The sequence below is a fragment of the Canis aureus genome, chromosome 18 (assembly GCF_053574225.1).
Source record: "Canis aureus isolate CA01 chromosome 18, VMU_Caureus_v.1.0, whole genome shotgun sequence".
Taxonomy (NCBI): Eukaryota; Metazoa; Chordata; class Mammalia; order Carnivora; family Canidae; genus Canis; species Canis aureus.
The window spans coordinates 27,138,632-27,154,668 of NC_135628.1; the positions used below are offsets into that span (position 1 = coordinate 27,138,632).

The 16,037-nt window shown below is 33.9% G+C and overlaps 1 protein-coding gene across 4 annotated transcripts in view; it reads left to right on the plus strand.

Moving 5' to 3' along the window:
• Positions 1 to 13,994, plus strand: part of TMEM196 (transmembrane protein 196) — a 57,920-nt gene extending 43,926 nt beyond the window's left edge. For 2 of the 4 annotated variants that reach the window (XM_077856603.1, XM_077856604.1), the window contains exons 2-5: positions 4,148 to 4,204; positions 7,011 to 7,265; positions 8,431 to 8,504; positions 11,168 to 13,994. In XM_077856603.1, the coding sequence (XP_077712729.1) occupies positions 4,148 to 4,204; positions 7,011 to 7,265; positions 8,431 to 8,504; positions 11,168 to 11,174 (393 nt within the window). In that variant the 3' untranslated portion in view covers positions 11,175 to 13,994. The remainder of the gene's footprint in view (positions 1 to 4,147; positions 4,205 to 7,010; positions 7,266 to 8,430; positions 8,505 to 11,167) is intronic. The other 2 variants (XM_077856605.1, XM_077856607.1) reach the window with 1 other exon arrangement.
• The last annotated feature ends 2,043 nt before the right edge of the window (positions 13,995 to 16,037 follow it).

Consider the following 16,037-nt stretch of genomic DNA (forward strand, 5'->3'; position numbering starts at 1 on the left):
TCTCCTCTCCCTTCAAAGCCAGCCGTATGACTCCTTCAGATCTCTTTCTCTGTGTCTCTTTATGCCTTCTTGGAACTTGTGTCTTTTGACCTTCTTGTCTTCCTTTTAAAGGACTCTTGTGAATATATTTAGGGCCTACCTGGACAATGCACAATTGTGTCATCTTGAGCTTCTTAATTTAATCACATTTGCAAAGCCCCCCCCCCCTTTTTTTTCTTTTTCCCCATATAAAGTCAGCATTCATGGATTCTGGGGATTAGGACACACATCTCTTTGGAAAGCCATAATTCAGCCCACCACAGTGCTTCTGTCCAAATGATCTTGTCTTTTTTATAATCTCTTGTGTGAATGAGAATTTGACTGGATGTCAAAAGTTCAAATGTACTTTTTTTCAGAATCTTGTATTATATCTTGATAAATTCTTTTAGGCTGTTAGTACAAAAGGCAGAGTCATTCTAGTGAGGAACTGATTGTACTATTGCAGTGATTATGTTTGGTGCAGATATCTTTTTCTGTTTCCTCTAGTTAGAGTTGCAATCCATATTTGCATATATCCTGGAAATAATAGACTTTGCTACTCCTTGGCCAGGGGCTTAAACATGTGCTTCATAAGAAAGAAGGCCTAAGGACAGAGCAGAGCTATGCACTACCTCCCTTGCCTCCCCACATACCCATTTATGTGACAACCCTTGTTCCCTCTTCCTGTCTCTGCAACAAATGACATGCTTTGTGTAACCAGAATTTCTTCCGAGGGCCTTATTCCTCTTTGAATTGCAGTTATTTTATTGTCTTGGACCTCAGCATTCTGATGGGTTCTTAAAGTTATCAATCTATTAGTTTTTCTGCTTTTTTGTATTGTTTAAGTGGGAATGGCATCTTTGTTCTTTCTGCATCTTAACTAAAGCAGAAGGCTCCATAGACCTTTCATGAAGAAAATCCATTCAAAATATAGAATGCTATTTCCATTATTCTCCCTTTCATCCTACAACAAGTCACACCTTAGTTATCTATTGAATTTAATCTAAATTGGAATCAAATGAATTCCACTTGGAGGGCTAACTAGTTTCATTATATAGTTCCACTTCCTATTGGATCACTTCATTTATACAACTTTGTAGTAAAAGCAAAGGAAATAACTCTCCCTGGGTTTAAATATCCCATCTTCTCAGAAATAAAATTATATTTTATTTTATATTATTATATTATATATAAAGTTGTATATCTAATTCAGATAATGTATACCTCCAGCCATGAATTTTACTTTTGTAAACAGATTTTTTTCACTTTTTTCATAATGTGGTATAAATGCTTAGCATCCTTGATAAAGTGATATTGAGCAAAAAAGAGTATTTTGAAATATAACAAATTCCCTATATAATAGGATACACTTAACTGTAGACTGTAATTCAACTGATTATCTTATAATCATTCTTATTACAACAAAAATTAACAATGGCAGGGTCAAAGAGAGTAATTATAGATGACTAAGTGTTCACCAATCACTTCTGGTTGGATTTGCTAGTATAACGCACTGTATTAGAACTGAAAAATCCTTTTGAAGAGCATTTCATTACGTTTTTAGAAATAAATTACCCTCGACACTAATAGGAGCCTTAAATTATGTGATTTGTGACCTTGATGAGTGACCTTGAGGCACTAAGCCTATTTGGACCTGTACTCCCCCACATGCAAAAATGCAAGGACTGAATTAAGTCATCTTTTAAGATCCCTTCCAGTGCTCTCACTTGGGATACAGATAGCCGGTGAAACCAAAAGATCATTTACTGCTTTTTTTGTGCTCCTTTTACACTTCTCTATAAACTGTAACAGCTGAATTTTAGCTAGCATCCCTTAAAAGACTCCTTAAAAATTCTGTGCTTTTATATAGGGTGGATTACATGGGTAAGTTTTTTCTCAGATTACAAGTTTCCTCCAGGAAATGTGGATTTTGGTTACCCTGACTATCGAGTAACTATCGAGATGTATTTACACTCCAGGCCTGATTGGGAGTAGAAACATATTGTTTGATTGCCCTCATAGTCTCTCTTTCCCCCTCCCAAGCCCTGAACTTTCTTTCCTTAGTGGACCATGGAAGGAAGCAATTTTATTGCCACCTAGATGTTTTAACCAAGTGGCTGGGAAGGAGAACTCTGCTAAAACTCCAGAGGTCCCCTCAAGCTTGGCTGTGAATAAATAATGGCAATGTTTATAGATTTCAGAGGAGGTCCAAGGAATACAAAACTACATTGCTTTCAAATTATTTCAGGAATGAATTCTGGTTAAATGGACTTTCAGGGTGAGTAATGGGTTAGTCAGGCAAGCAAGAAGGACATGCTGAGGCTTTGATCTGAAGCCTGGAAGCATGGAGAGGTACACAACTGGTCCAAACTGGAATGGACTGAGCACAGCCTTGGTAGATAGGAGACAGGATCAGTAAGTTAGGAAGAGTCCTGAAGGACTCTTAAAGACAAGTTCATCAAGACCAGGACACAAAGTGGGGCAAGGGTGACAAATGGTTACTCAGAAGTAGCTTGTTAAAACTTCGGAAAAGTAAAGCATGCAAATATTCAAGTTTTATAAATTTCTGAGTTTTTATCTTCTCATGGTTTTGAGGTATTAAAATTATCTTATTAGATCAATTTCTATGGTATGTTAACCCTTGTCTGCATATGCTTTCTAAATATAATCCCAATTTCTTTTTTGCCTTTGAGAGTTATGTTACTTTTTACTATAAAAATATAATTTTATGTATTAATATTTATAAATATTTTCCATTTTGGTCTGTGACTTTGCTGTTATGTTTAGTAAATCTTTCCCACTCCTGTAAAATTACATAAATATTTTACTTTGTTGAATGTTACTATACTTATTTTCTTATACTCTTAAATATTCACCTGTTTCATTGACATTTTAGTGTACGACGTTAGGGGAGGTTTATAAACTGTCCTAATTCCTTTGGATCTTGCTCTTTTTTTTGCATTAATTTGAAATATCATCTAATTATAAGAAAATTCTTATATATCCTTGTGTTCTCTTATCTGTCTTGCTGCATCATTGTCTGCTTTGTAATTATTTTGTTCTTTTTATAAGGAAAGTTTCCTGTTAAGGTAAACTTCCCTAATTCATTATTTCTTTATCAAATTTTGTTGGTCTTTCTCACAAGCATATTATTTATTTCAGGTAATTCTTAGAATAGTTTTATGTGTATACTTAAAAATCTACATATGTGTGAAACACTTAGTTGAAACCATTTAAATTATTAGTTGACTTGAAACAGCACAATTTAAAAGAAAATCAAAAAGATAAACTTAACTGCATTCAAAGCTTTATTTGTTAGTCTGAAAGCCCTTAGTGGGCTTTTTTTTTTTTTTAATGGTTTGCTTCCAGCCAGATGTATGTATAAATGTGCATTCAAATATCCCTAAATGTTTCTAACCAAGTTAAATGATTTATCACTTTCCAATAACCAAAATATCTAATAGTGCATCATTGGTAGACTTTTTGATGCATCTGCTTTGCAAAGCAATTTTGTCACCAAAGTGCTTATTTACAAGAAATGACATGCCATTAATAGCTTCATTTCCTTGAGTTCTTCCAACGTATCTACAAGGACCATATTTCTGGGAGAATGAAGATGTCACCATTTTACCTGACATAGTTTGAGAGGTACAAAGAATGTCTCTAAAGAACACCTCCCTTTCAGCCTTATCTTTTTGTTTACATGAGGTTCACTACCTGTAGTGAAGCCCACTGATTTCTAATTGCTTAAAAGTCAATTCTGAATGAATGTATCACACTACTTCTCTCCTTAAGAAAGTAGAAAGGGATAAGAAGACAGTGAAAGAAAATAGGCGGAATAAAACTCTAAATTTATTTACTTCATAATTTGCCTGGCATAAAACTGACTCAGGTTTTGCTTAAGTCCCACAATTACCTATATCAACCTTGCAAAGAACAAATTTTCACTAGAGTTAGCATTTTTATTTCTTACTACTCTAGAATGAGGTATTTTTCTTTCTGGCTTTTGATGGGAATATAAAAATTTTCAAGCTTCCCTGGAGCAAGTGTCATGAGTGAGCTATAAGCTAAAAACTAGCAGTTTTCTTATCTTTGAATATGGAATAATTTTTATTCTTTTCCCTTTCAGTTTCTTCTTTGTGGCATATGTGGAATATTGTGCGCCAAAAAAAAATCTGGACTTGTCGTAAGTTTCTGCCTCGTTTATATTTTGCATTGAAGCATTTGAAATGTAGGAACGCGAAAATGGAAATGATGACATGCCAACTTTCACATAGAGAATGTTACTCATTGAGGATGAAAAGAGGACTGACAAATAAATACTGGCTTTTTCATTTTAAAAAAATCAAGATTATTAGAGACCATGACAAAAGAAAAAGAAAGAAAAGCTTTGATATACTCTTTAAATGCATGAATATGCAACTCATAATGACTGCTGTGGTTGACAATCTCCACTTTTCCAGTTTAAAGACGCCCAGACACTCACATGAATCCTTCAGTAAGCTAAAAAAGACATAGCTTGAGTTCATGGGAAATTTAACTGTTTAAATGTGGAACTTGGCCTATGGATTACTGGCTTTGACTGTGAAGTCAATTTTGCAATGCAGCAAAACAGCTGTGTTGTTATAGTTACAGTTAATTCCCAATGATTTTTTATTTAATTTTATTTTATTACTGTGAATGCAAACGTAAGTGTTTTCAGATGTTTTACAGTACTATCATGGGTTTCCAGGGTATGGAACATGCTCCCTGTTACCTCTGATAATGGCTGGAGGAGAACTGCTGTATGCTGAAGGGTAGATTCTCCACTTCCCTCTGTGACATTTTTTTGAGAGTTCAAAAGAAGGAAAAAACATTATTTTGTTGTGTGTAAAAGGAAAGATCATAGACCTTTATAAGTTGACAAAATTAATACTACACTTGGACCCTAGAAAGTGGTCTTTGAGTCTAAAAAGAGCTTTCCAGGGGGAGGCCAGTTATCTGAGGAGGGCAGGGATGGGAGAATTATTTCTGTTTCACTACTTTTTTCTGAAATTATATCTTTTTTTGTGAGAATACCTATTGTGACAAAAAAATGAAGCACCCATTGCTTTAGACATGTGAGATGTACTTTTTAAAAGTTACCTAAAAGGAAACCATTAGATACAAATTTCTTCAGGCTTGTAATTTGCATCTGAATCTTCCATCACTTTTTAGACATGGCCTTCATTGTCTCTCTACTTTTATTTTACCAGAATCTTTATGGCTGTATAATAACAATTTCTTGGCACTTAGAAAAAAGAAAGAGAGAGAGAGAGAGAGAGAAGAAAAGAGAAGTCAAGGATAGAAAGAATGAGGGAGGGAGAAGAAAATAGGGAGGGAGAGAGAGGAGAAAGGGAATCAGTGAGGGGGAAAGGAAGAGAGGGGAGATATCTTCATCTATCTGGGCTGTTATAACGAAGTACCATAGACTGGGTGACTTATAAACAACAGAAATTTATTACTCACAGTGATAGAGGCTGGGCCCAGATTAGTGTGATTGGGTTCTGGTAAGGTTCTTCTCCAGGTTGCAAATGTTTGATTGTGTCTTCATGTGGCAAAGGGGCATGAGAACTCTCTAGAATCTTTCAAAAAGGCACTGACTCCATTTATGCGGACTCTACCTTCCTGACCTAATTACCTTCAATATCCCACCTGCAAATATTATGCCAACAGCTGCCTCGCTCAGGGCCTAACAGATGCTAGGTGCTCAATAAATGCTTGTTAAACTCAACTGTCTACAGCAAATAGTTTCTGATAATGTAAAATTAAATGCTAAATTGAGTTTTACAGCTGTTTTCCCTATGGAATTATGCCAAAGGAGACAATCAAATCCAGGAAGGCTTTCTGAAGAAGTTAGGATTCCCTTTGGGCCTTCTGTCTAGGAGTCCATGAAAGAAGCAAAATCATTTCCAGGAAATGGAAAATATCATTGAGATGGGAATGAACAAGCTGTAGGATTGGCAAAGAGAGATAGCTGGAGTGGAGACCATGTTCAGGAGAAAAATGGAAATAGGTGTAGATAATTAAATTAGTATCACACTATAAAATATAAGGAAAGCCCCCAGGGGAATTTAGACTAAATGCAAATACAAAATAAAATCATTAAAGCTTTTGTAATATTCAGTTAAATTTATAATATTTAGGTAGAATTAAACACTCACGGTTCTTAACAGAGATCCAAATCAAACCAATAATTGGATCAAAAGCAAAGGCACATCCTATGTTTCCCCAAACCAACCATTCTGTATTTTTGTAATGTCTATTGTGTATTCTTCACTGTGGTGCTACAGAGTAACAAAAAAAAATGTAATAGAATGGGCCAGCTCACAAGGAATCCCTAAATTCTCCTTTGGGGAACTAGATACACAAACTCCTAGGTATGAAAAAGAGAAGTAACCAGATTCCCCAAGCTCACTTAGCTAGAGAAATATAAAGATCGGAAGTTTGGTAGATAGTTCAATGAGAAGACATGTGATAGGAGCATTAACATAGTGAAACTGGATTTAGAGTCAGAAAATCTGGATTCAGTCCCTCAACTTGAGTGTTTACCTGCTCACTGTTCATTGTCCAAAATGTATATTATAACTTCTCTCTGAGGTTTACTGGTTGGGTTAATTGAGCTATGTGTTCAAGCTCCTAGTGTAGTAAGCGCATGATAGATAGTGAGTAAATATTATTGAAATCTGAATCTACCTTGAAGATAAATTTTGCTTATTTTAGGATTTTTGAAAGATCTATCCCTGGCCTTCATACAGTCAATTATTAATTCTGAAACACTGTGGTCGGCTCTCTCACCATTGAGTCAGATTGCACAGAAACTCAGAAAGGAGAGCTCCTGTCCTCCAGGAAGCACCCAAAGCCTCTTCTCTTTAATATAGCTCTGCCATCCTAGAGGTGCCACAGGACAGCACACTGTGTTCTGGTCAGCTTTGCTTCCTCAACTTTGACATTCCCTTTCTTTTTCTTATCAGATGATCCTTTTTTCTGCCTGCTGCATCTGTGGACTCATTGGGGGCATCCTGAATTTTCAGTTTCTTCGGGCAGTGACAAAGAAGACCTCTTCTCTCTACCCTCTGCATCTCGCCTCCATGTCCCTTGCATGCATTGGGATCGGTGGTTGCACCCTGTCTTCCTGGCTCACTTGTCGACTAGCCAGCTACGAACAGAGGAGGATGTTCTCAGAAAGGGAGCATTCGCTGCACCACTCTCATGAAATGGCTGAAAAAGTGAGTTTTATACCTTTTTCACTCACTGCTAGCATGTGATGAAGACTGCAGTCAAATCATGGTCAATCAACTTGCAGCTCTAGGCGAGAACTTGAGGAATTGAGTTTTATAAAAGTTGGGCCCTATTGGGCTAAGAATAGAATTCTTTCTTTTTTTTTCTCTGCTATTTTGGGTACACCTATTCTCAACAATTTCATAGCTCTCTAGCTATACAAAAACACCATTCCTAAAATAGCATTTCATAAAATATTGAATACCTTATAAATATGGATTTTTATGTATTGTGCTGAGGAAAAACATATAAACTAAATACTCTCTCAACTCAATAATGCCAGTTTTAGAAATCTGATGAATTCTCCTTTCTAGCTCACCTCTTGTGCTTGTAAGTAGATGCATTTGATTATGTAAATTAGATTTGGAAGCATAAAAGGACCTTTTAATAAGACAGCAAAAAGCCTTGCCTAACAGTGCAGATAGTACAATCCACATAAGGCTTCATTAAATTCTCATCTAAACTTCATGCATATTTGGGTAGCTTTGCCTATATTTTAAATAGTATTCTTGCATACTTGTTTCATGAAACTCATTCAAACAGGGAGTAACATTTATTGCTTGGAGGACAAATGATATAGTGAGCTGTGTTTCTATTACATTTTGTACGTATTTCTTAATTCAGTTCCTGTTACTGGATCTATGAAGGAAAAGATAAAACATCTGTAAAATAAACCAGCTAAGATAATGACCACATGATATTTCACTTGATACCATGGAAATAAAACTGCATAACCACAGGATAGAAGACAGAGTAGCAAGAGTTACAACGGCATATTTCTTTATAATGTTCTTTTGAAGCAAAAATATTTATTCTATAGTTTTATGTTTCCATTTTGTATGCAATCAATACATTAAAATAAAGAGAATAGATATTCTTAAATTGTTCCATGAAAAAAGCAATGTGAAACAGATGTACACATGTTCTTCAAAAAAAGTTTTATAGGACAATTAGCAGGACTGGTAATTTAAAGAAATGGGTTGTTAAAAATAGATTACCATTACGTATTTGGATAGTGACTCTTTTGTGCTCTATTTTTATACTACTGTGATTTAGTTTTTTTGTGTATATGTTTGTGCAATATTTATTATATGATTGTTATATTTATATTAGAGATTGAGGGCTATTGAAATTACCGACTTGCCCAGCTGCCCGGTGGTGCCCCCGACACCAGAGTTACCTACAAGGTACGCTGATTTCTAGGGAGTTACCATGTTGTAATGTCACTGCAGGAAGCAGCAATGCCTCTTGTAGGAAGCCATGATGTCAGCAGATCAGTCTGGGCTGATGCTGTGATGTTTGTTGTTCCTCAAAGTAGCACTTTCATGGGAACTGCTTTTGAGGACCAACATAAACCTACATGGCAGAGTCTTGCAGCTTGAAAGTTGGTTGAGTATTTAAAATATTCAACCTCCTATAAACATCCAAACACATTTCTGTTTGGATGATTCATGACTCCTTTATTTTCTGCTGTATCATGATTCTGACTCAATACCATCATTCACAGACCAGAGTTTTGTTTTTAATAATAGGTGTGTCTGATAAAGACAGACTGTATCTTCCTCGTGCCAAAATTGCATGAGCAGACATTAAGTTTGACACTAATACAGTAAAAATGCTTTATGAAAGCCATCTTTTTATAAGATTATCTTATGTGATAAATTTCAAATTTATTTATTATATTTTGGATTGCTAAAAATAGTCACCACTCTCACTTTGGCTATACAATATAATTGAAAATGTAGAAAGTCACACTGATACTATAGCCCAATGGCAGAAAGTATACCCACTTGCAAATAGTCACATTTGGTCCTGTGTAAATTTAGAGAATATTCTTTATGTAAATTGGACATGCCTATTTGCAAATAAACTGAAAATACTAATACATTTAAAATCTAATTTTTGTGTTTTCTTCTATGATTTTGCTGTGTCCATAGTAGTGTGAATTTAGCTAAGAAAATGCTTTTCTTTGTAAGATTTTTAAAAACTGGATTTTTTTCTTAATCCTATAATAAAACATTATACATTAATTTTTATGGTTTTTAAGCTAATTTTTTATGCAAATTTATTTTAGGAGAAGAACAAGCACCTAAGAATCTTACTTCTATAAATTCACTAGAAAATTGTTTTTGTACTAGTATGAAGAATAGAAAAGCTATATGAGTAATTTTGTTAAAAATCATTTTTGAAGAATTGTTTCTATTTATCTTGCCACCCACAGTGAGTTCTTGAATGAAACCTCAAATCAGGTTTCTTACCTATAAACTTAACCTCAGCCTGACAACCCTACTATGTTTCTACACTTTTGCCATGTGCACGTCTAGCAGAGCCAGTCACTGAGCCATTGCTGGGCCATAGAAACAGGCAGCTGGTGCCAAAGGACCTTCGCCTTCTGTCAGAGTTTTTACACTAAAGGAGTTTGAGTTTCTAGGCTTTTTCTTGTAATTCCTTGGCATCTTACTGGGGAGATATAATGGATACTCAGGTGTGAGATAACTCCCTAGGGCCTAGAAGGGGCAAGCTCTTTGCCTGGAAAGACAGATCTTGATGTGAAAGGAGAACAAGTCTCCAGTGCAAATAGTCTCCTTTCTCAGAATTTCCTTGGAAGAATTTCCACAACTTTCAAAAGACAATAATGTTTTCAAAAACAAAGCTCAGTGACCAGGCCAATTTTTACCTTCCAGTCCCTCATGGATCCTCCTTCTAAGGAACTTTCCAAACCAGTCAAAACAAGGAGCAAGCATCTTTATTCTATTTTATCTCCTATATTGAATTTTCAAAGAGAAGATAGTCAAAATAAGACATGGATACCTTTTCATTTTTCAAATAAATATTTGGAAGAATTTCTGAAGTTTACAAAAGCAAACATTCCTAATTCTCCCAAACAGAAATCAAATATAAACTGATAGGCTTGAGATAAATGAGCAATAATTTTGATTTGAATTTTCTTTACCACACTTTTGCAAATAGGCTTGTTCAAGGATGAAAGATTTTTAGATATTTTTGCCTAAATGTTATTTATAATATGGTGTACTGACCATTATAAATGTGAATGGGCTTCACATCTCATTACCCTTTAATGTTTAGGGAGGAATTTAATGTTCAATAAAATATATGAATTCAAAACATCTAAATTTTTCTTAAATTAACATTTTCTAAAATTGCAAATGAAACTTTTATCAGTTCATCCTTTCTATCTAAGTTTTCATTTGCTTTCCATATAGTTTTCCTTATTAATATCCTAGTAATTGATCCCTTAAGAAACATATTAAGAGCTTTTATTTGTTTGTTGGGTTTTTTTTTTTACTGTATGAGTGATAGTGTCATGAAAACCAATCTTTCCCACCCTGATTTATTTGTGATCCACTGTTACATGTAAGCAGTGATCGCCTGTGGGCCTATTTCAGTTCTTTGCAAAAAGGCCACACATTTTTCTGTAGAATGAGGTAACCCCCAGAATATGTTGGCACTTTGTTGATATGCTCAGCAGAGAAGCCAATGCAAGGGGGGGAAATGTAGGCATTTAACCATCTTCTTCTTTCTAGGTGAGGTCTTTCCAAAATAAAGTTGAGAAATAAAAGGGGAGACTCAGGGGACTAGGCACAGATTGAACTATTTTTATGTGTAGAAGACTTTGGTCTAACAGACTGTCATTTCAGCATTTTCATGTGCTCCAAGATGCCATGAAATTTTATTTTCTCAAATGCAACAACAGTATCAATCCTCGTCCTTCCCCAAAACTCAGCAAGTTTTTCAGTAGCTTGAAGTCTATGTTTTGCAAACCCATTAACCAAGTCAATATCTTACTCTGGAAGTAAATTTTAACTAATTCATCTTATTTTCCTAACAGGAAATGACAGACAACATGAGCAATGGAGGACCACAACTGATATTTAATGGAAGAGTATAATCAATATTTTAAAGACCCGTACATTTTTTTTTTTTTTTTTTTTTTTTTTTAGGATTTTCATGAGGAGAGGAAATACCAAAGGACTAGGGGATAAAATTAAAACAGTTCTTGAATTTGCTATTATCTCTTGTGAGCACCCAATATAAACATTCTCCCTCAGTTTTGCCTCACTTATTTCTTCAGCTTTTTATATTGGGTGAGAACTTTCCTGAAATGTTCTGGTGCAGTAATTTGAACAGACTTTCTAGATTATTCTAAAGACTTTTCAGGAAAAAAAAAAAAAAGGAATAAACAGAAAGACTCCTATTCTATAAACACAGTATTTCACTAGCATGAGTATTAGATTTGTAATGACATATTTCATATAAATAATCAAAAGTGCGAATATCAAGAATAACAATAACTTATCAATGTCTTTGTTTTTAAAGACAATGGCTTCAAGAATACCACAATTCAAGACCTCAGTAATGCCTTGTTGTAAAAACATAATTATTTCCAATTTGTGAATGAACTATATTTCATAATTTATTTGTAAATGACAAAAACCCTGACATATAAAAAAGAAATTTTTTTTAGAGAGACAATACTAATCTGTATCATATTTTTGCATTTTTGCACAAGGGTGAAAAGTTATAAATGAATATCACTTAAGGAAAATAAATATGTTTTGATTATACCGTGCAGATTGATCTGCATGTTTATGAATGAGCCTAAGAATAAAATATGTGTATGTATGTGTGTATATAGACTGTAAATATAGAAAATATATACAGCATATATTTATAGCATTCATGAATGTAAATAGGTAGTTGAAAAGAAATTGTAATGCTTTTGGGGTATTACTAAAATTCTATTCCCAAAGAGTTGGGAAAGCATTTTTTCAAGGCTTTTCTATGCCCACAAAATCACATGTTTGATTTCTACTAAATTTGTTCATTTTTATTCTTTTTATTATATATGCTGTGTGTAAATATCATTGTGACTGATATTTATGGAATTGAGTGATCTGAATAGTGTAGTATAAAGATAGATTAATTATTTGACTATTTTACTATTATGGTATTTATGTAATAACAATGATTAATACTGATTTATAAACCTAACTTTAAATCACATGCTTACACATTTATAAAAATAGACATAATGACTTGTGATTATTCATGATACTTACATTTCAAACACTTTACAACCCAATTAAATTATATAGAAGGACAAATGATGTATGTCCCAAAGTTAAATTTACAATTCATTTTGCTAGAATTTAATTTAAAATTAAAAAATTTTAATTTACATGAAATAATACAAAAGACCACTTTTAAGAATAAATATATATACCCAAAGAATCTAAAAGAGTTTTTTTTTTTTTGTAGAAGGAAATACAAAACATAGGCTTACATTTATATAGCTAGATTCAATCCTTCTCTTCCATAATGAAATGTTAAAATAGCAATTCATGACATTATGAATAGGCAAGAAAATAGCATGGTCTTTAAAAATATTTATGAGAACACAACCTCTGGTAACAGATAAAGAAATCTAATATTTTAAAATATGTAATTCTCACTGTATTGTATGCTTTTATTTTTCCCTAAGGCTTATCTATTTTTGAGCCATTTTTATGAGTTACTTATTGAACGACAGGTAGATTCAACCTTTAATATTCAGGAGGAGAACATGTTGTAATTTAGAAACAAAATATGGGTTTTAATTGTGATAACAAAATAATAATTCTAGTTAACAGAAATCTGAAGTTCTTCTAGTTTTAAAGCAACATGATCATCACCTACCCTATTTAAGTCAACTCATAAAAAAATTCTACCCATATATAGTCAAAAGAAATAGCTGGACTATGGTTGTTTGGTGTAGCATTTGAAGTCTCCTAACTCATATGAAAAACTTCATTATCCAGATTACAGAAGTTGCCCATAAATGCAACCTCAAATAGTGAATCAGCATTATCACATTTCTTTTGATGCCACAAACTGACATAATCTTTATCACTGAAAATCTGAACTATACAATGCAGACATTTTGTATATATATATGACTCTACTGAGTTTATGCAAGGATGTAGTTTTGTACTGAAGGGATAACCACTGACTAATTTTAGGTGGTGTTTCTTTGTAGACATATTTGTATAATGCAGAGTTCTAGTACATCAGTAATATGTTTTAATGCCTTTTGAAATAATTTATGAAATCACCCATCAAAGGACAAAAGTAGGCATATCACTGCTTTGATATAGAGTTAAGAAGAGATGCAACCATTACAATTATCCAAATAGTCTACAGTGTATATAACCAGGTATAGATATGTCTTTAAATGTAGTTCTTTTAACCCAATATTTTCAGGGCTCAGTATTTAGAGGGATTTATTTAGGATGTATAGTGATTCTTTCTGAGATTAGTAGGGGAAGTTGGAAGACATTGTTCAAGTACTTGAAAATTTATTTTTCACAATAAATCAAACTATGAATTAGAATATTTTAAGTGACTACTTTACACTTTTAGTATGAGCCTACCTTTGGGGGAAAGTAAATTAGGAAAAAATATGTGAAACTAGTGTGGTGGTGTGCTGTAAAGACTAGCTACACAAAGGTAAAGTTATAATAAGCATAAAAGAATAAAAGTGGACTCTGCTTTGAAATTTTTAAACATATATGTATATGTGTGCACACACAAACACATATACAATTGTTTAGAAGTGGAACATGGTATGATGACTCTATTGATATGTCTATATAATAAAATGGTGTGCTTTGAAACTACATATGGTGTGACCTCTCTTTTCATCATGATAGAAAAAAATAATTTCTCCTGCTAGGTTCTGAGATTGGCAGGGGACAGGATGCTGTGAGTGAAGAGACAGAGAGAGTGCCAGCTAGAGGATATGGAATTCAGAAAGGGGTTTTTCTGAGATAGAAGAGATTAAAGTGTGTTCAAATATAGAGAGGGAGTGGTTGATGATGCAGGACAAAATGAATGTGAGAAAGTGAGGTCCCATGGAGGCAGGCGTTCGTCCATAAGATACACTTTATAGGAGACGGATTTAGTGATAGATAGGACTGAAGTTATGGGAGATCTCACAGATGAAACCACAATATTCAGAGAACTCTGCTGTCCTTATATTTGTCAAATAATTGTTACTGGCATTTGGGGTGGACAGTAATTCATTGTGCAGACTGTCCTATGCATCTTAGGCCATTAAGCATCTTTGATCCCCCATGTACTAAATGTCAGGAAGATACTGCAGGCATAGCAAACAGAAGTGTCCTAACAAATTTTAACCTATCTTTTTGGCAGGTAAGTATTGATTCCTAACCTAGAACCACTGAGAATAACCCTTGAATACAATGCAGACTGGCCAATATTAATGTTTTTTTACAAATGTAGACTTGAATTGCTCAGGGTCATAAACTCACTGTTCTAAGATCTACCTATATTATCTGATACAGTAGCCACTAACCTAACCATGTGTGGTTAAACATATATATATAAATTAATCAAAACAATATTAAATATTCAGTTTCTCAGTTGAACTGAGCTAGCCACATTCCAAGTGCTGAATAGCCACATATGGACAACATCACCTCAGAACATCCTATCAGACAATGCTAGTCAAAACCACAGAGAGGAAAACTGTCCTTAACCCTCAGTCAACCAATTATCATTATAATAAAATATGTGAAAAAAATTAGTAAACTCTCCATGGAATTTAAAGTTGATGGACCAGTTAAATCCATGGACTAGGAAAAACTAGCAAAAATGCAGTGTAGGCCAAATCCTTAATAAAGTCGAAAAGTTGTAGAGGTTTCATGTTTAAAAAATTCTGTTCACAGAAACATTCCACTAAATAACTAAATATTTTATGTTTGACAGGTAAAATGAGATGTTGTGTAACTTCTATTTTTGAAGAAATTTACTCAGCCTATTACCACACATCAATGAAAAACTCTGCATTTCTTATGCTTGGGAAGGTGAGAACAATATGCGGCCCTCCACTTTTTTCACTGACTTGAGCTCAAGCGTGGCATGTTTAGAAACCGTATGTCCAAGGCTGCATTTTCAAAGATTATTTAGCAAACATGTTTCAGAAATTTAGATCGAGCATCTTAAGTACCATTTGGTTAGAACACAGTTTCCAAATAAAGTTTTAGAACTTGGCATCACTTCACTCTTGTCTTCCTTAAATCATTTTTTTTTCTGGAAACTTATGTAATATTTCTTACTCAAAGTGTGTGACAACCAAGAAATTCAATTATTCCAAAACCATAAATCACAGGTTGTGAGTTACTCAGAGAAGAGGAAACCAATTCAGAAATTGCTTGAAATGTGGGTGCCTCGTAAAATTACACTAAAGTTTTTTGGTTCTTGTTGGTTTTGGTTTTTTACTCCTATTGGCAGGAAAAATATTTACTGAATACAAAAGCCTTTTATTAGGAATGTATTTCCCAAGAAATATATTGTAAAAAGTCAAACTCTAGATCTAAACAAATTGATTCAATATTTTAATAGTTCAATATTGTATGCATTAACTAGTTATAGGCACACAGCTTTCATTTACCTGGAAATCTTTAAGAACTAGGTTCCGTCTTTAAACTTTCCTTCACATCAAGTAGGGACTATTGATTTTGAAGTTTTTCTTCATTAACACCCTAAGACTCTACTCTCTTAGCCACATAATACATTGCAAGCCCTATTCCAAAAGCCAAAGTGCATTGTGTTACTGGAAATTGCCAGAGACACTTTAGAATTTGGCTGAAGCTTCACAGAAAATCCTAAAATCTTGTCACATTTTCAGCAAGTGTTCT